The 18,462-nt window shown below is 36.6% G+C and overlaps 1 protein-coding gene across 2 annotated transcripts in view; it reads right to left on the reverse strand.

The window, feature by feature from the left end:
* Positions 1 to 6,302: 6,302 nt before the first annotated feature.
* Positions 6,303 to 18,462, reverse strand: part of si:ch211-266k8.4 (carabin) — a 347,171-nt gene continuing 335,011 nt past the window's right edge. For both annotated transcript variants that reach the window (XM_051922773.1, XM_028793921.2), the window contains one exon: positions 6,303 to 6,992. In XM_051922773.1, the coding sequence (XP_051778733.1) occupies position 6,992 (1 nt within the window). In that variant the 3' untranslated portion in view covers positions 6,303 to 6,991. The remainder of the gene's footprint in view (positions 6,993 to 18,462) is intronic.

An 18,462-nucleotide genomic window follows, 5' to 3' on the forward strand; every position in this document is an offset into this window, starting at 1 on the left:
GTGCTTGCTTTTCTTCTTCTTTCGGCTGCTCCCATCAGGGGTTGCCACAGCAGATCATCTTCTTCCATATCTTTCTGTCCTCTGTTTCTTTTTCTGTTACACCCATCACCTGCATGTCCTCTCTCACCACATCCATAAACCTTCACTTAGGCCTTCCTCTTTTCCTCTTCCCTGGCAGATCTATCCTTAACATCGTTCTCCCAATATACTCAGCATCTCTCCTCTGCACATGTCCAAACCAACGCAATCTTGCCTCTCTGACTTTGTCTCCCAACCGTCCAACTTCAGCTGACCCTCTACTGTACTCATTTCTAATCCTATCCATCCTCGTCACACCCAATGCAAATCTTAGCATCTTTAACTCCGCTACCTCCAGCTCTGTCTTCTGCTTTCTAGTCAGTGCCACCGTCTCCAACCCAAATAACATAGCTGGTCTCACTACCATCCTGTAGACCTTCCTTTTCACTCTTGCTGATACCCATCTGTCACAAATAACTCCTGACACTTTTCTCCACCCATTCCACCCTGCCTGCACTCTCTTTTTCACCTCTGTTCCACAATCCCCATTACTCTGTACTGTTGATCTCAAGTATTTAAACTCATCCACCTTCGCCAGCTCTACTCCCTGCATCCTCACCATTCCACTGACCTCCTTCTTATTTACACACATGTATTCTGTCTTGTTGCTACTGGCATTCATTCCTCTCTAGAGCATATCTCCTCCTCTCCAGGGTCTCCTCAACCTGCTCCCTACTATCGCTACAGATCACAATGTCATCAGCAAACATCATAATCCATGGGGACTCCTGTCTAATCTCGTCTGTCAACCTGTCCATCACCATTGCAAATAAGAAAGGGCTCAGAGCTGATCCCTGATGTAATCCCACCTCCATGATGCTGCACCCTGTCATATGATTTCTCCAGGTCTACAAAGATACAATGCAACTCCTTCTGGCCTTCTCTAAACTTCTCCATCAACATCCTCAGAGCAAACATTGCATCTGTGGTGCTCTTTCTTGGCATGAAACCATACTGCTGCTCACTAATCATCATCTCACTTCTTAACCTAGGTTCCACTACTCTTTCCCATAACTTGGGAAAATTAATAAATTAAATTGGGAGCTTGCTTTTAAAATTCAAAAATATTAAGAACAGTCCAACACTTTTTAAGAATGTCTCACAAGGGAGAGAACCGTCAATCTCTGGGATACAGAGATCAATTCCTAAAATAATCTTGATAAATTGAAGATGTATTTAACAAAAATAGAAAAATACCAAAATCTTCAAATGAGCAAAGGACATGTCAAAAAGGTCATCCAAAGCAAACATGTCCCAATAAGCAACTCATTAACCAAAAAAAAAAAAAAAAAAAAAAACAAAAAAAAACAAAAAGTAGTAAATTCACATAAAAAAGACTCACTATAAACCCTCTGCTGAGATTTTTTTCCAGTGGCTCAATAAATAGCCAGAGGAAATCCCAGTAGCAGTGATGTCAAGGTGGCTCCACCTCCTGGGCCCCACCCACAAAGTACACAGAATGAGGCACATGTAATGTTACAGTACACAATTAAAAAATTACAGAGAGCATAACACAAATTACATAAAACATGAAAAACAATTGATAATAACAGAAACAGAAATACAAGCCAAGGAAAAAAGCCTGTGTGTAACAGCAACACTGTGCAGTTTGGAGGACCCAAAATAATTTGCTCATGTCCAGCTTGCCTGAAACTACATTTCTTCCAGTCTGCAGCGATTATAACCCAGTAGATGGCTCACAATGGCAACAGACAGGATCAGTGTGTGCCAGAGGCAAACAGGGTAGCCAAAGCACAAGCATTACTCATTTTTGTTTTTCCTTCCATGACTTCACTAGCCTTCTTGACAACAAACAAAGAGTATTGGCTTGGACCCCCAGCCATCATTACATTTCACAAAAGGAAAATATATAGCAATGTCTACCTGTAGAGGTATGTTTAATGGATTTTGTCTCATGATGTGGGGGCACAACCACAGGCAGAAGAACCCAGAGTTTTATGACAATGGCTGCTCAACAGCAATATTTGATGACAATTTACAGGCATTTGAATGTCAGCTACAAGTAGCAGCTGTTTATCCTTCACACTATACACCAATTCATTATTTGCTTTTGACTCCGTTCGCAGAGTGGTGCTGCTCTTTGAGGAGCTGTCCTGACCTTGTGATCATCAGCACTGCTTTCACTTGCCTTTACCTTCACTTGTGGTGGATTGGTGTTTGCAAACAGACACACTGAGATTGTTAGGTCACCTGGGGAATGTCGCTTTACTTTAGTTTCCAATTACCCAGTCGCAGACAAGTGTAACAGCCATGGGCAAAGTCTGCATTCTCCAAGGTAACATTTACGTGTGTGTGGTATTTGGGTTTTCCAAAGAAACTGGGATTTATGGAAGCATGTTCAACATCTCACTGTGCAGAGAACCGGTATACCTCAGATGGGCAAGTAATGAAACACAGAACCATGGGGAGTTTGAACTGATAGGTAAATGAATTATTTACTGTTATTCTTTTCATAATGGATTGAAGTGTTTCTTATAAAAGATATACTGAATGAATTCTAAATGTGTGTTTTTAGATTTTAATATTTTCATCCATTTTCTGAGCCAGGTGTAATCCTAATGTTGAATTGCAAAACCAAAGCAGCCAATACATTCTGTGAGTATTTCATCCTACACAGCCAGTATAGCGGTCCTGTACCCAAGGTTTTGGAAGAGACTGCATTGGGCACAGGCTAGGATATGCCATAAACAATAATGCAGCCCAGGTGAACTATCATTCAAAATTCTGAGGAGACGAGAGCTGTTATGATTTTGACATGGTTTTTATTTCATATTTAACTGTGCATCATTCTGGGTTTTCTGTAGGTCTGAGGTCAGGTCAGTAAAGGTCAGCATCTGGAAGTCCATGGTTGTCTAAGACTGAAGATTCAAAACAAAATTGTGGGTGTGTTTGATTTGAATTTCAAAAAAATGGGGAAGGTTTACCGCTACAGATTTTGGAATTCAGGCTTTGGATAGCATTAGGGAATTGTAGCTTAATGTTCTGGTTACAAAATTTTGGCCTTTGAATTTATTTCTGATAGAACAAAAATTTGTCTTAAGTTTCATTTGGGGTTTCTACAATATTTTGAAAATGTTTTCATTCAAGTTTTATTTCCCCATCTCATGATAGTAAAAGAAACGCATTTCTTAGCATGACAAGGGATTAGTGAAAAGAAGAGTGTTGTGGAGTATGGTAGAGAAGGCATACAAAAGCCCTGTTGGGAACATTTAGATAAGTGGTTCTTGGACTTTTTTTTCCTTGTGACCCAATCTAATCTGTTTCATGTCTTTGGGACCTAGAATCACCGCCAGCCCTCATCTCATGGGTGCGCCCCTTAGAGATTCTCCATCAACCACCATCACCTCGGGGAGTTAGGGGGTATCCCCCGGAGAATTGTCACCAAGCGTCATCTCACAGGTCACAAAGAAACGCTACCCTTTTCTTTAAATGCCTATGGCAAAACAATGGCCAGACATTCCATAAAGCGTACATGACCCTTTCCCATTAAGTGCTATTGTGAATCTTGACTCTGAGTGACCCAGATTCAGATAACACACAATGTATAATTTAAGAAACTATGGTCTAGATAATATAAACCTAATTGAGTGTAGATGACACCCTGTAGTGGATGCAGGGTGTTGTTGAATTTATGAAAGTAGAAAGACTTGTTCTACAGGTTAGGATTGCAGAGGATTTTAAAGATTGCTCCCTGGCCAGATCAGTGTTTATATCTTTTCCACGATTAACTCTACACTTTCATCTTGGTAGGATGCACCACCATAGGCAATGCTGTGCATTTCATGGATGTTGAGGTAGAACTCCACTTGTGTAGTAAACACTGGACTTTGGAGAAGCCTTCTGAACCATTAAACATTTCTACAGCAAGAATAGAAATTGTCATCTCTACCAGGAAATGAAGACCTCTGAACATATGTAACGTATAAAGATATCAGAAGTCCCAATGACACTCATAGAAAGATAATAAACCGAAGTGTTTCATCAAACTAATTTCTAAAAAATCAACACAAAGGTGCAACACCCGGAAAGCCACTGTATCTAACATAATTCACACTTAAAGTCTACTTTTCTTCATAAATGTTCAGAGTGGAGACCACCCTGCTGAAATGTAGTCAAATGAAATATTACAGAAACAATATGAAGGAAAACTCAATGTTTCTCAAAAGGACTGGGGCAAACCAGGAATTAATGTCAAATTAATATAAAAAAAAAAAGACAGTTTAAGCGACTACATTAAGACAACTAAAGCCTCAGTGATAGTTGATCTTTCAGTAGGTCAATCATTACCAATCATAAGGCCAAAGAGCAGTTCAAGGGCATAAAGATTACTGTCCTACAATAGCCCAATCATAATTCTCATGTCAAACTGAGAACCACTGGCACTCTTTGAAGTGTGGTGCCCAGACATCATCCGACTAACCAGAATAACCTGGACCTGATCATACAGGCCAAATCTGTTCTGGCTCATACTTTTCACAATGGACTTAAAGACGTTATTGTTGCAAAAGTTGATTCTACAAATTGTTAAAGTGTTAGCTTTGAGTATTTAAGCAAAGAGTGCATTTACCTTTTCTGCCACTTCTTAAGATTTCTAACATAAAACAATGTCACATTAAAAAAGTGAGGCCTGCACAAAGTAGACTGAGAAGTGTGGACTGGTAAAGCTTAGTTAAATTATTGTCAAACAAGTGATTTTTTTCATGGATTCCTGATCACACTGTAAAGTTATGTTTTTAACTGAAATGACATTCTATAAAATACCAAACTTACGACCCAAAAGCCTTGTTTTTGCAAGTCTACAAGAGTTTCCATGAAGATGCATTAGTTGCTGGCCTCTGTGGTTGTACTTTAGGATTCTTCAAACCTTCATTTTCCTAGAGTTCCTGCTCAAATGTTATGGTTTCTTTACATTTATATTTTAGATGATTTTGAAAATTTAGGTAGGGTTATCAGACATCCCATATTTCCTGGGGCAGTCTTGTATTTCTTGCCCAATTTTATTGTCCAGATTTATTATTTTTTAAATCCTTATTTGTCCCATATTTTAAGTAATACTCATTTCTCAGCTCATCCACGGAGCAGTAAGTCAGTCCTTTTAGAAAGAGTACTTTGGAGGCAACATGCATCAATGCATTAAAAATCACCAATCATATCAATTCTATTCAAAACTAGCAATATCAGACCAATCAGAAATTCTATATTTATGAGGCAAAGCTTATAAACTGGAAACTGCTCAAGTGTGATATCAAGGTGCATAGTTCTGCAATGGCTTGCTTTAGCCATGTGCTACATATTTGTGACTGTTTAATGAAGAATTTTAGGAAAAATTTATATTTCTGAAAAAAAAGACGTATTTGGTTCAGAGGACAACAAACTGATAAGCCAAACATGTGGAGGTAGATGTTCTATTTCCCATGGAGGACACAGAGACATTAGTCAGTAAATTAATACCAAAAAATATGAAGACAGCAAAAAGACTAATTGTCAAGTATTGTTAAAGAGGTTGTGGATAGCATTGTAACATAGCAATACGCCCCAAGCAAGTGCATAAAGTGTTGTTTACAGTACACAAGTAAAACTACCTTATTACATGAGTGACTTTGAAGGAGGTATTGGTTTGATTTTATTCTTTAGAATTATGTGTATGAGCAGTGTAAACGTATTTGTATACAGCATTGTAAAACCATGATTCCACCAGTCCACGCTCCCCAATACCACCCTGTCCTACTCCCTCCCTTTCCCGGAGGGGCCATCCAGTATTCCTTCTGGGAGAATCTGCTCGCCCTAAATTTTAGGAACACCACACACAATGGTCAGAATGCCATTGGTAGCACTGGTAGCGATCAGTGGAGATGACAGACTGATTTGTTTCTCTTGAATTGCAGCTCTCCATTAAACTGTACTTGTAACAATGACACCATGGTGGAGGTTGTACCAGTGTAAGCCTCAAAAGACAGTCATATTAGCCAAAATATCACAGTGGACCCCAAAACTGCAAATGGGTATGTGTAACAGGCGAAAAATAGAAATTGGAATGAAAATAGCTAAATTGTATGATTCTACATAATGAACCTGATAGGAAATTTGTTTTGGGAATGATGGAACATGTAAATCGTAAGTCTGGGACTGTTTCACTAGAGCAAAATATTTTATTAAGAATTTTACTGAACAGAAAGTGAAAAAAAAAACCATAACGGGCATAGTAATTGAATATTTCCGAGACAGACCATGTGAACCAGTCCAACTACTCAATTACACGAGTAACTATTTACTGTACTAATAATGAAATATTAACAATAAATAACTTCTGCTTTGCTTTAATAACATTGTAGTAAAATACTAATTAAAATAAATCATCTTCTCTAAATGCATGATGACATCCTGAAATAAGGGGTTTCTCTTTGAAGAAAGAAGAGGCAATAGGTGCATTAAGAAAGTAAAACTCCCTGGAGTATCCTTTGTGCTGGGAATGAATGAGTGCTTAGCAGAATGACAACTCCTTGCTCGCAGTGCTCACAATACACTGCATGTCTTGAGCAATAATGTTATCACGAAAGAGGTTGCTAAAGGCAGCATAATACAGAACATGGCAATCAAGTTGCCATCACTCATTCACTCTCGATCTTTCTTGTCTCTGCTAATTTTCAGTTCAGGATGAGAGTTTCCCAGTACTGTACATCTTACAGTCACTCAAGGCAGCAGCCTCAGGGGACCCTATATGGTTACAGTGCACATTTAACAACAAAACAGAGATTGTTCTTACAGTTTCCATATCTGTGGCCAATTTAAATGTAAACTTTGTTACTTGACTCTTGCAGCTATTAGCTGTGATTCCACAGGACTCTTCGAGGCACTCATTCTCTTGTTAGGAGGCCAATATCTAGTGACAGCTTCTGTTCAATAAAAAGAAGAAACCGATTAGTTTGCAGACATGTTAGTTTTAAAGAAAAACAGTAGTGTTCATGGCAGGAGAGCTTTTGAGAATTTCAAACAAGGAAATGAACAGGTGTCTTTCACTTGGCGCCAGCACACACTGCTGTTAAAAATCTGAAAGAAGCAAAGCTTGCTAACTGCCATAACGGCTCTCAGAATGCTCTGTGAACATCTGGGCACATATTCAATCTCTACTGCTAGTTAACTGTGTGACCAAGTGCTTCTACTCTAACTGTATAATTCTATAACACCTTACACTATATAAAGGAACACAGACTGACCTGATGGTGTAATGAATGAATACTGGAGTGGTTTTCTTAGGGTGACTGGTAAGGATCGACCTTTCTTCCTTCCTGGGATGTGAACTCCAGCCTTGAAAGTGTGATCATGAGTCAGTATACCACAATACCTTTTATGTACTATTTTTGCCTCCTGAAACTACTCACAAGCAATGTAATGTGCCACAAAATGCCTGACTAGCATTCACCTGGCATACTGGGGGCACGGAGGTGCTGTCTGGCTGTTAGGGTTCAGTCCACATGTACGAGACATGGAAGTCCTTAATTTTTTCCTCAAAACTGATGACACAGGTGGTGTAAAGTGGGATGAATATATGACTAATTACTTCAATGTGAATCACAGAGCATATGATAGTATGAGAGCAACCATTAAGAAGTAATTTAGGGAAGGTAAAAGACAGTTAGACCGGAATATTGCAGAAAAGATGAATGATGACCCAAAGAGATTCTTCCATTGCTTTAATAGTAAAAGAACAGTCAAGGAGGAGGTGAAGTGCATCAGGAATAGTACAGGAGAATTAAAAAATACAGATATTAAAATAGCAAATGCTCTAAAATTGCATTTTTCTGAGGTCTTTATTCATGAGAAAGTGGATAGCCTTCTTACAGTAACAGGGACTACTAAGAAGGGACTGAGTGATTTGTGTAGAGGGAGAAGTGCTACTTAGATTAAAAAGGCTGAAATTAAATAAATCACCAGGACCACATAATATTTACCCTTGAGTTCTCATGGAGATTATTGAGTACAAATATAAACCCTTGATGCATATTTTTTAGGAAGTCATTGTGCACTAGGGAAATTCTGAAGGACAGGAAAATATTATCCTGTTATATAAAAAGGGTGACTGGGCGATCCAACAATTCTCAACAACTATAGACCAGTAATATTCATGTGCATCACAGGTAAAATAATAGAAGGAATTATTAAGGAAAAGATTAAGTAACACATGACAAGAACAGAAACTTTACTGAAAAGTGGGCATGGGTCTATGATCATATCCTTTTGTTGCTGTCTCATAGAGAAAGTGGAACATATGATATTACTTATCTTGACTTTCAGAAAGCATATGATAAGGTGCCACATGGGAGGCTGGGAATCAAATTAATAGAAGTGGGAGTTCAGGGTGTTGTGTGAAGATGGCAGCAAAATTGGCTTAGATACAGGAAGCAGAGAGTTATGCTTCGAGTAACCTTATCAGAATTGGCTGATGTTAAGAGTGGTATCTCTCAGGGGTCAGTGCCAGGGCGCTGCTATTTTAATATATATTAATGATTTGGATAGGAATATAAATAACAAGCTGGTGAAGCTTGCAAATAATACCAAGATAGGAGAACTGGTAGATAATCTAGAATCCATTGAATCCTTACAAAGAGACTTGGGCAGCATACAGGCTTGGGCAGATTTATGACAGATGAAATTTAATGTAAGCGTAAAGTATTGCATGTAGGAAGTAACAATGTTAGGTTTGAACACACAGTGGGAGTTTTGGAAATCGAAAGTACACCTTGTGAAGGATTTAGGAGTCATAGTGGACTTGACACTGTCACCTGCCAGACAGTGCTGAGAAGCCATTAAGAAGCCTAACAGAATGTTAGGTTATGCTGAAGCTTTATAACACTCTGGTTAGACCTCTTAGACCCTGGAGTACTGTGTGCAGTTTTGGTTTTCAGGCTACAAAAAGAACATAGCAGTGCTAGAAAAGGCAGAGAAAGCTGATTCCAGGGCTACAAACGATGAGTTATGAGGAAAGATTAAAAAGAGCGGAGCCTTTTCAGTTTAAGTAAAAGGAGATTAAGAGGAAATATGATTGAAGTGATTAAAACTATGAAGGGAATTAGTATCGTGGATTGAGACTGTTACTTTAAAAAGAGTTTATCAAGAACACAGGGACACAGTTGGAAACTTAAGGGTAATTTTCGCACAAATATTAGGATGTTTTTCTTTACACAGAGAACCGTAGACACATGGAATAAGTCACCAAGTAGTGCGGTAGACAGGAATTTGTCTAATTTTGAAATTCCCTAATGTTATTTTGAAAGAATTGAGTGGATAGGACTGGCGAGCTTTGTTGGGTTGAATTGTCTGTTCTCATCTAGATAATGTTTATACCATGAAGGCATATGCCATTAAAATCAGTGGCAGATAATGATCACATTTAGAGACCTTAAGGGCCTCATTGACATGTTTTCATTCTCCCGTTTCTATGACTGGAGTGGTGGGCATCTTTCACCACTTTCACATGTAATCCTTAGTCAAAATGCCCAATATGCTTTCATATTGACCAAAAATCAAGACTTCCTTGTAGAAAATATAGCATGTTCCTGGATGTAGCATTAGATTCAATTCTTTCAGCCTCCGAGTCCAAAGTGGTATCAAAAGACTGTTTATTCCATGTAATTGCAGATGGTCTAAATACACACAGTAATTCAAGTATATGCTGTTGAGTATCTTTTTCAGCTGTTAAGAACAATCTCGACCCTGCCTGGAGCTCCAAGACTTGCTTATATGGGAGAGTAGGTAAGAGTCCTTGAAGGTCAATTACCAGCTTTTGTTTTTGGTGTTAAGGCAATTGGAGGAGGCCCAGGGTGATCAAGAGGAGTCAATAACCTCCATGTTCAATAACTCCTGGATAATTTTGGTTGTGGCTTCTTGTTAAGCCAAAGAAAGGAATTAATTGATCGATCTAATGCTGAACCAGAAAGGTCATTACCATGTCCTTCTGGAGGTTGCAGAGATTTTTTCAGAAAACAGTGGAAAAACTGGCAAAAGGTGTCTCAAATAATCGTTTTGTTCCCGTTATAATGTTAAGCCAGTTTGTACAGTATGTGATCATTCTGTGTATCTACACTACAGTATACCAAGCACTGTTTTCCTAAGAAACACTTTAATCAGCATTCCATATTTTGATTCACTATAATTTGAGAAAAAAAAAAAACTACTAAGATTAGGAATTCAACACATTTGTGCGGAATAAAGCCAGCTACTCAAACAATATCCTAAAAGGTCAAGAGGAAAAAAAGACAAAAGTACAAGAACATAAAATAAAGGAATAGCATCATTAAGCAAAAACGGTGCCAACATCTGTAAAAAATATTAAAATGTTCAACAATTGAATAAATAGCAAGTGGAGGAAATTAAAAGACCAAAGGTATGCCCAAAAAGAAAACACATTATTATTAGTGTTGGAAAGGAGATTAGAGTCACTATCCAAATCACAATTACTAAAAAACAAAAATGCTTCAGGATGGCTATAATTTACAGTATAATGGAAGAAATTAATACGTATTTGCTAATCAAAATGTGACCTAAAATTAGGCCTGCATTTTAAAAGAAAAACCGTAAACAAGGAGAACTATTTCCATGGTGTCATTTTGTGTACTTTTAAAGTGCTTGAATCAAACAAAAGCTCCAGACAGCACTGTTACCAGAGACAGTGTAACATGAGATGCGGCTCTTAGAGTATCACTTAATCAAAAAAAGGAGGACAACTGACAATGCTGACAGATGAAAGGAAGAGCTTCCAATAAAGCGATGTGTCGTCTGAGAACCTTTCCTTCTAATTTAGAATGAAGGACAATGAGTAATCTTTTAGCTAATTGCAAAGTCTAGAATCCACTTCAGTTTCCAAACAGCTGCAGTTCCCCATAAATTGCCCCCTTAGAATAAATAGCCACATTAATAATAAGCAACTGCTCTACAACTACATGCAGCATTTTTAATTTCAAAGGCAGAATGTCCTGTATTCATAACCTTTTGTCAATTTGTAGTTAAAAAGGCACCTGTTTTCGCACAAATATGAAACCTTCACCATTGAAGTCATAGTTTTGATGTCTTACACGCAATGCCATACTCATTATTTCTATAAAACTAAGTACTTTCAGAGACTGTGTTTTTTCTGTCTATTCTGAATTGATAACATTTTACTCTGTACCTAATCTATAGTTCCATTCCTAAATATTGCATCATTTCTCCCATTTTGCATTGCTTAGTCTTAAGTATATTGTTGCATTAATAATTCTGTTACTGTGTTTAAGCAGCATTTTTCTGTTTTTAATCTGACAATCTGAAATAAAATGACAGAATGTATGTGCTCTTATAAACAGAAGGGTTCACATACCTAAATAAAACAAAAAAACAAGTCACTGTGGCTGATACTAAAGATGCTATTAAATTAATTCATTAAAACTGTCACGTAATGTAACACTATTTTATCTGCTAATATCAGGAACTGTTCAGTACCAGAGTATCATGGCCTTTAAAGCCAAATAAAAATTAAAATGATGGCACCCAACTATTTTCATATTGTGTTTCAAATACTTCATTTCTGTTGTGTATTTCTATTAACCACTTTTAAATGCCTTTTGTGAAAAGAACATAACTAGTAAGGACTAGACAAGGGCGAGATGATGTCAAAAACACAATTTAAAAAAAATGCAGGAAGAGAGTTTAGGAAAATATCTAAATATATTTTATGATGCACTCTATTAGAGAATACATAATTTGTTCTGCTAAAGAACAGCACAAAAGATCTAAAATGAGGACAAGGAGATCAAATGTAAGTCAGTAAAAACAACAAGATGTAAACTAGAAAATCAGACCATCCTTTCATCAAGCCCAAACTAAATATAAAAAAAAAAAAAAGTAAAATAAATGTAGACAAAAGTTGTAATACTAGAAAAGAAATAACTACAATAATTTCAATCTTCTAGGGACCTATTTGTCAAACTACCTGTCAGTCCAAACTAGAGACCTTTGACCCAGTGATGTCATGTGTACAACTTGCAGATTGTTTCCATAGTGACATCGAAAACAATGCCATAACATGACCGCGATCGAAATATACAAAATGGCATCAGAAAAGACACAAAAATTACTATATCAAAACTATGTCAAAATGAAGATGAAGCAAAAAAATAATGTCAGGAATAGATTTAGGATCACAAAAAACATACTGACTGCATGAGAAAGTCAAAAAACATTTCCAAACAGAAGTAAAAATTATAAATAGTACATTTGCAACATAATACTGCTATCAGGTATAAAATCAATATTGTAACTGGAATAATCCACATTAGTGTAGTATCAAGCCTACAGTTACTGTATACATTACTACAATCACAACAACAAATTTCCCTTTGGAATAATACAGTCTACCTAACCCTAACCAAACTGTGCCTCTCAAATGCATGACTCTCATTCCATCTTGGAACTGTGATAGACTAGGGCCCCAGACTACAGTGTTATTGATATATTATGTGTACTATCATACATACCACATGTTATAATTCTATTTCTCAAAGTGAAGGAAGTACATCTTCAAGGCAATATGGACCTATAGGATCATTAGAAAGTGTTTGCACTCAAATGATAACTTTAATTAAAACTTAGTCATCATTTATTCTATCTGGAACCTTTGAGTATTATTTTAAATAACAACATACAATGAACCTGGTGGTATGACATGTGCCAATATCTTAAAGGAAATCCAGTTTGCATCAAGCCATATTGAGGACACCAGGCTTCATATGGAAACAATTAGGGAAAGATGCCTTATTTTAGAAGTGTGTTATAGACCACCCAATGCACACAGTAATTTCAATGCACATCTCTTTTTAGTAATATTTAAAAAGTTTACAGGGGGATATTATAGTCATGGGGACTTTAATTACTTGAATTTTAACTGGGATAACCTTGCAAACAGTGCATCACAAGAGCAGGAGTTTTTAGAAGTAATCAGTGGCCATTTTTAACATAGTATGTTAAAGCACCAACGCAGTGGGATGCCAGGACAGAATTGAGGATGAAGAGGTGATTGAACCACTGGGTTCCAGTGACCATAATATTATACAGTTCTCATTGTTTTGGAAAAGTGCAGATGCAAAGGCTAACACTGTTAAGTTTAATGTTGGTACGGCAAATTCTGAGCAGCTGTGGCAGAGTCAAAGTAGGACAGACTGAGATAAGCTTCTAAGTGTGGAGACCATTGAGGAGCAGTGGAACACGTTTAAAATGTCTTACATACTTTAAATGTAGGACAGGTACATAACTAAATTTTGAAATAGTAGGAAATTAAAAACTGTGCAGTGGGTAAAAACGAGTTAAAAAAGAAGCTGCAAATGTAAAAACAGCTGAATAAGGTCAAAAAGAATAATAAATCCAATGTGAGTCATAGGGCGTATGAGAATGGGGGGTAACCATTAAGGAGGATATTAGGGAGACTAAAAGGCAGTTAGAGAGGAATATAGCAGATAAGGCAAAAGATAAACCATAGAGATTCTGTCAGTATTTCAGTAGTAAACAAACAGTCACTAAGGAGGTGAAGTGCATCAGGAATAGTAAAAGGGAATTACAAAACACAGATAGTGAAATAGTAGATGCTCTAAACTCTCATTTTTTTGAAGTAGATAACCTCCCAGCGGTAAAAGGGAATACTTAGGAGGTACCGGAAGAACATACAGGGTGGTGACAAATATGTGGCAGATGAAACATAAGTAAATGTAAAGTGTTATATGAAGGAAGTAAAAATGCTAGGTTTGAATACACAATAAAGGAGGTCTGACAATTGAAGGTACACTTTATGAGAAGGATTTAGTAGTCATAGTGGACTTGACACTATCAACTGCCTGTTCTGAATCCATTAAGAAGGCCAACAGAATATTAAGTTATATAACAGGATGTGTGGAGTACAAGTGCAACAAGATTATGCTCAAGCTTTATTGCACACTGGTGAGGCCTCATCTGATGTACTGTGTGCAGTTTTGGTCACCAGTCTACAAAAAGGGCATAGCAGCACTAGAAAAAGTCCAGGGAAGAGCGGCTAGGCTGATTCCAAGACTACAGGGGATGAGTGATGAGGAAAGATTAAAAGAGCTGAGCCTTTTCAGTTTGAGCAAAAATAGATTAAGAGGAGACATGATTGAAATGTTTAAAATTAAAGAGGGAATTAGTACAGAGGATCAAGACTGTTATTTTAAAATGAGTTCATCGAAAATATGGGGGCACAGTCCAAAGCTTGTTAAGAGTAAATTTTGCACAAACATTAGAAAGTTTTTCTTCACAAAGAGAACTATAGGCACATGGAAAAAGCTACCAAGTAGTGTGGCAGACAGTAGGACTTTCAAAACTAGACTTAACTCTTCTAAAATAATCTCAGATGGATAGGACTGGCAAGCTTTGTTGGTCTGAAAGGCCTGTTCTTGTGTAGATTGTTCTAATTTGATAATATTAAGCCAAATCACAAATTACAAATAGCATCGACATTATTAGCCTGTATAAATGTTTTTATATTCAGTTTAGTAATCAACACTGCATCTTTTTCCCTTGTTTAATCTATGTTATTTGGCAATATACATATAGAAACTGCATATTATATACAATGCACTACAAATGAACTAATGAAGCTGTTAATAGTGTTGCCACCTTGATTTTAGAATTTGAAGGTTTCAGCTTGGTAACAAGGACTACTAAGGAGGTCTTAGCGATTTAGAAATTGTAGTGGAGGAAGTACTGCTTCAATTAAATATGCTGAAATAAAAAAAAAATCACCAGAATGAGATAACATTCAACTTCAATTGCTAACGGAGGTTATAGTGAGTACATACTGTTTATACACCCTTGGCATGCATTTTTTTTTTTAAATCTCTGGGGAAATTTCAAAGTTCTGGGAAATGAAAATAGTATCCTGTTATATAAAAAGGGTGATCAGGCAGATCCAAGCAACTATAAGCCAGTAAGCTTAACAATCATCACATTTAAATTAATGGAAGCAATTATTAAGAAAAAGATCAAACATCACATGTCAGGAAAAATTGTATTAGCAAATACTCAACATGGGTCCAGACAGGGGAGATTGTATTTCACTCATACAATTCTTTGAGGAAACAACAAGAGCATATGATCAGAGAAGTAAAGCTGATATTATTTATCTTGATTTTTAGCAGCTTTTTATAAGGTAGGCATCAAACTAAAAGAGTAAGGAATTCTGGGTTCTGCATAGATGGGTAAAAAATGGATTTAGACATCAGGAATAATGGTTATGGTGAGTGCTCCTTTTAAGGTGAAGTTAAAAGTGATACCCTTGCAAGGATCAGTGTTGGGGCAGCTGCTATTTTTAATATACATAAATAATCAAGACAAAAATATAATCAGTAAGATGGTAAAATTTGAAGATGATACTAAACCAGGAAGAAGGCAAATATGATGTAGAATGAGCTAAACTATTACATGGGGAATCTGGACAGCATATTTGTGGTAGAAAATTAATGTTAGTAAATATAAAGTATTACATGTAGTAACTAAAAATGTTCGATTTCAACTCATGATGGGATGCCTGAATCTTGAAAGTACTCCTTATAAGAAGGATCTTGGAGTTGTAGTGGACTTGCCACTATCTACATGAAGACAGCTTATAGCAATGAGAAAGGCTAATAGGATGTTACATTATATAGCACAATGTGTAGAGTACGTCAAGGTAGGTTCTTCTTAAGTTACATTACTCATTAGGGAGGCCTCTTCTGCAGTACTTTATACAGTTTGGTTCTCAATGTTAGAAAAAATACATAGCAGTACTATAGAGAAGAGCAACAAGTCTGATTCCAGAACTGAGAGGTATATTCAATGAGGAAAGACTGAAGGAGTTGAACGTTGTCAGTATGAAGTATTAAAAATTATGAAGCGAACTAGTATAGTAGATACTGTTGCTTTAAAATAAATTCTTCAAGAAGAACACAAACATAGGGCTAGAAACTAGTTAAAGGCAAATATCTAACTATTGTTAGAAAGTTTTACTTCGTAGAAACAAACATACATAAACAGAATAGAGAATAGGACTTAGGGTTCCTTCAAATTTTGAGTCGATGTTACTTTGGAGTAATCAGTGGGTTAGAATTGACAAGCTTGTTGAGCTGAATAGACTCTTCTTATCAAAACTGCTCATCAAAGACATACGTTTACAGCTTAGGATGTTTAATGCATTTCATTTACAAACTGCAGATTGTGCAATAAAGCCCTGTTTTATTGAAGCATATACTGAAGCAAATAAAGTAGCTTTCTACCAGCATACCTGTATTTAGTTTATTGTTACTATTTCAAAGGTCAGCATACTGCAGAGACAAATTCAAGTACTGCTTTGATACTTCTTTACAACTAGTAAACTACACACAGTTTCTATAGTCTGATAGTAATTACTTCTAATTCATTTTCAGCTACTGATAAATTTCCTTACTTATTACAGTTGCAGCAATTTAACAAGATTAAAATTAAATTTGTTTTCCAGAATGAGAAACTAATTTGTACAGGCGTATCAATTATTAAAAAAACTGTTTCAGTATAAATGAGATTTTGCAAAATTATAGCTGTTCACATTCAATGTGTTATAAACATAAAAGTGTTCTTTTTAACAAATGTGGCTTCAAAAATATGTTTGCTACTATTTAGTCATTTTAGTCCTTTTCTCCTCTTTGCACAGATGCCAGACTCTATATTTTCATTGTAAATCAGATTAACCTAATGATTTTAGCAACACTGGATTTAGCTATATCATCGTGATCAGACATTGCACCTGTTTAAGAGCACGTGTGCATATAAAACAACCCCTACAGAAATAAAATTTTAGACATAGTAAATGTTCCTTGAAACCCTAAAATATCCAGCCAGTCTGAATGTGGCTTTTAATGGAATCTACATCTGCTGGCTTTGCAAACTCAAACAAAAAGTAAAGGCAGGTGCCCTTTCCAGCTTAAAAGAATTAAAAAAAAAAAAAAAAAAAAGATTATCCAAGAAGAAAAAAGATCACAAAACCTTAACAACTTTTGACAGCTTAAAAGGAAAGAACAGATACATCATTTCAGCCTATTTTGATGGAAACCCATAACCTTCCAACAAACCTTTTCTCTTTTGCTTAGAAATGTTCCATTTCGTTGTAATCTGACCAAAGAGAATGGCATGAAACCAGGATAGCTATAAATAAACTGAGAGTGTGAATTAATTAAACCAGACAACCATGTCTGCATATAACTCTGAAAAGAAATGGGTACAGATGCTTTCAGAAATGGTTGATTGTGTAAGAAACACACTGACACGTCTAAAATGAAAAACTGCATACTGAAAAAAGGAAAAAAAAAATTGTATCCAATATTTTTTGTGCATACTACCAGTTATATATATATATATAAAAAACTTGCTACTGGCTTTACCATGAAACTGTTTCTTTGTAATAGGTAAAATATACTGTAATTAAATATAAAGCATCTAAAAACACATGCTTTGTATTGTGATTATTGTTGAAAACCACCTGCTATTTCAACCCATTTTAAACTACTTTATTTGTAATTAAAAGGATACCAGTCTTGGGAGGACTATAACAGAGAGGTCCTGATTAATATTTAATTTTACTGAGGAACTCTTTGGTTTGTATTTAAATAAGATAAACACATTCTTTAAATATGACTGTGGAGAAATGACTACAGTATATACAATTAAGGTAATAATTCTTTACTTTTAGATAGCGCTTTTCTCACGGTGTTCTGTTACAGGAACAATTCCTTAGACTTGAAAAGCACTATGATCATATCTAGAGGGTTGTACATACAGTATATGCTGCGACAGATATGGGGCACCACCGAGCCCCAAACCCCGGACACAACCCACACAAATACATTCACGGGTTCAAAACAGAGGTTTTTAGTATTAAAAGGTGCAAAAACACAATTATACACAAATTGCTCCTTCATTTCTTTTCTTCTGTCTCCATTCACCTCCCTCCAGTAAGTGTTGCCTTCCTTCCTCCCAACTCTGACTCAATTGAAGGATGCTGGACGCTTCCCTTTATGTCAAACCTGGGAGTATTTCCAGCACCAGAGCAGAGCCTAATGGAAGCACTTCTGGGTCAACAGGAAGCCCTGTAAAACAGAGATCATGAATCCCTGTGCAGCACCCCCTGGCAGAACCCATTGGAACCAGCAGGACTGACCTACAGCACTACAACTCCCATTTTGCATGGCAGGTATCCACATGGTTACTGAGGTCCTGGGATGCTCCCATCTAGTAGATGGGGAAAAACAATCTGAAACGAGAGCCTTCCCCAACTGCTCTTTTGTTTTTTTGTTGTCCTTTCTTTCAAGCTTCTTTTCT

The sequence above is a fragment of the Erpetoichthys calabaricus genome, chromosome 2 (assembly GCF_900747795.2).
Source record: "Erpetoichthys calabaricus chromosome 2, fErpCal1.3, whole genome shotgun sequence".
Lineage (NCBI taxonomy): Eukaryota > Metazoa > Chordata > Cladistia > Polypteriformes > Polypteridae > Erpetoichthys > Erpetoichthys calabaricus.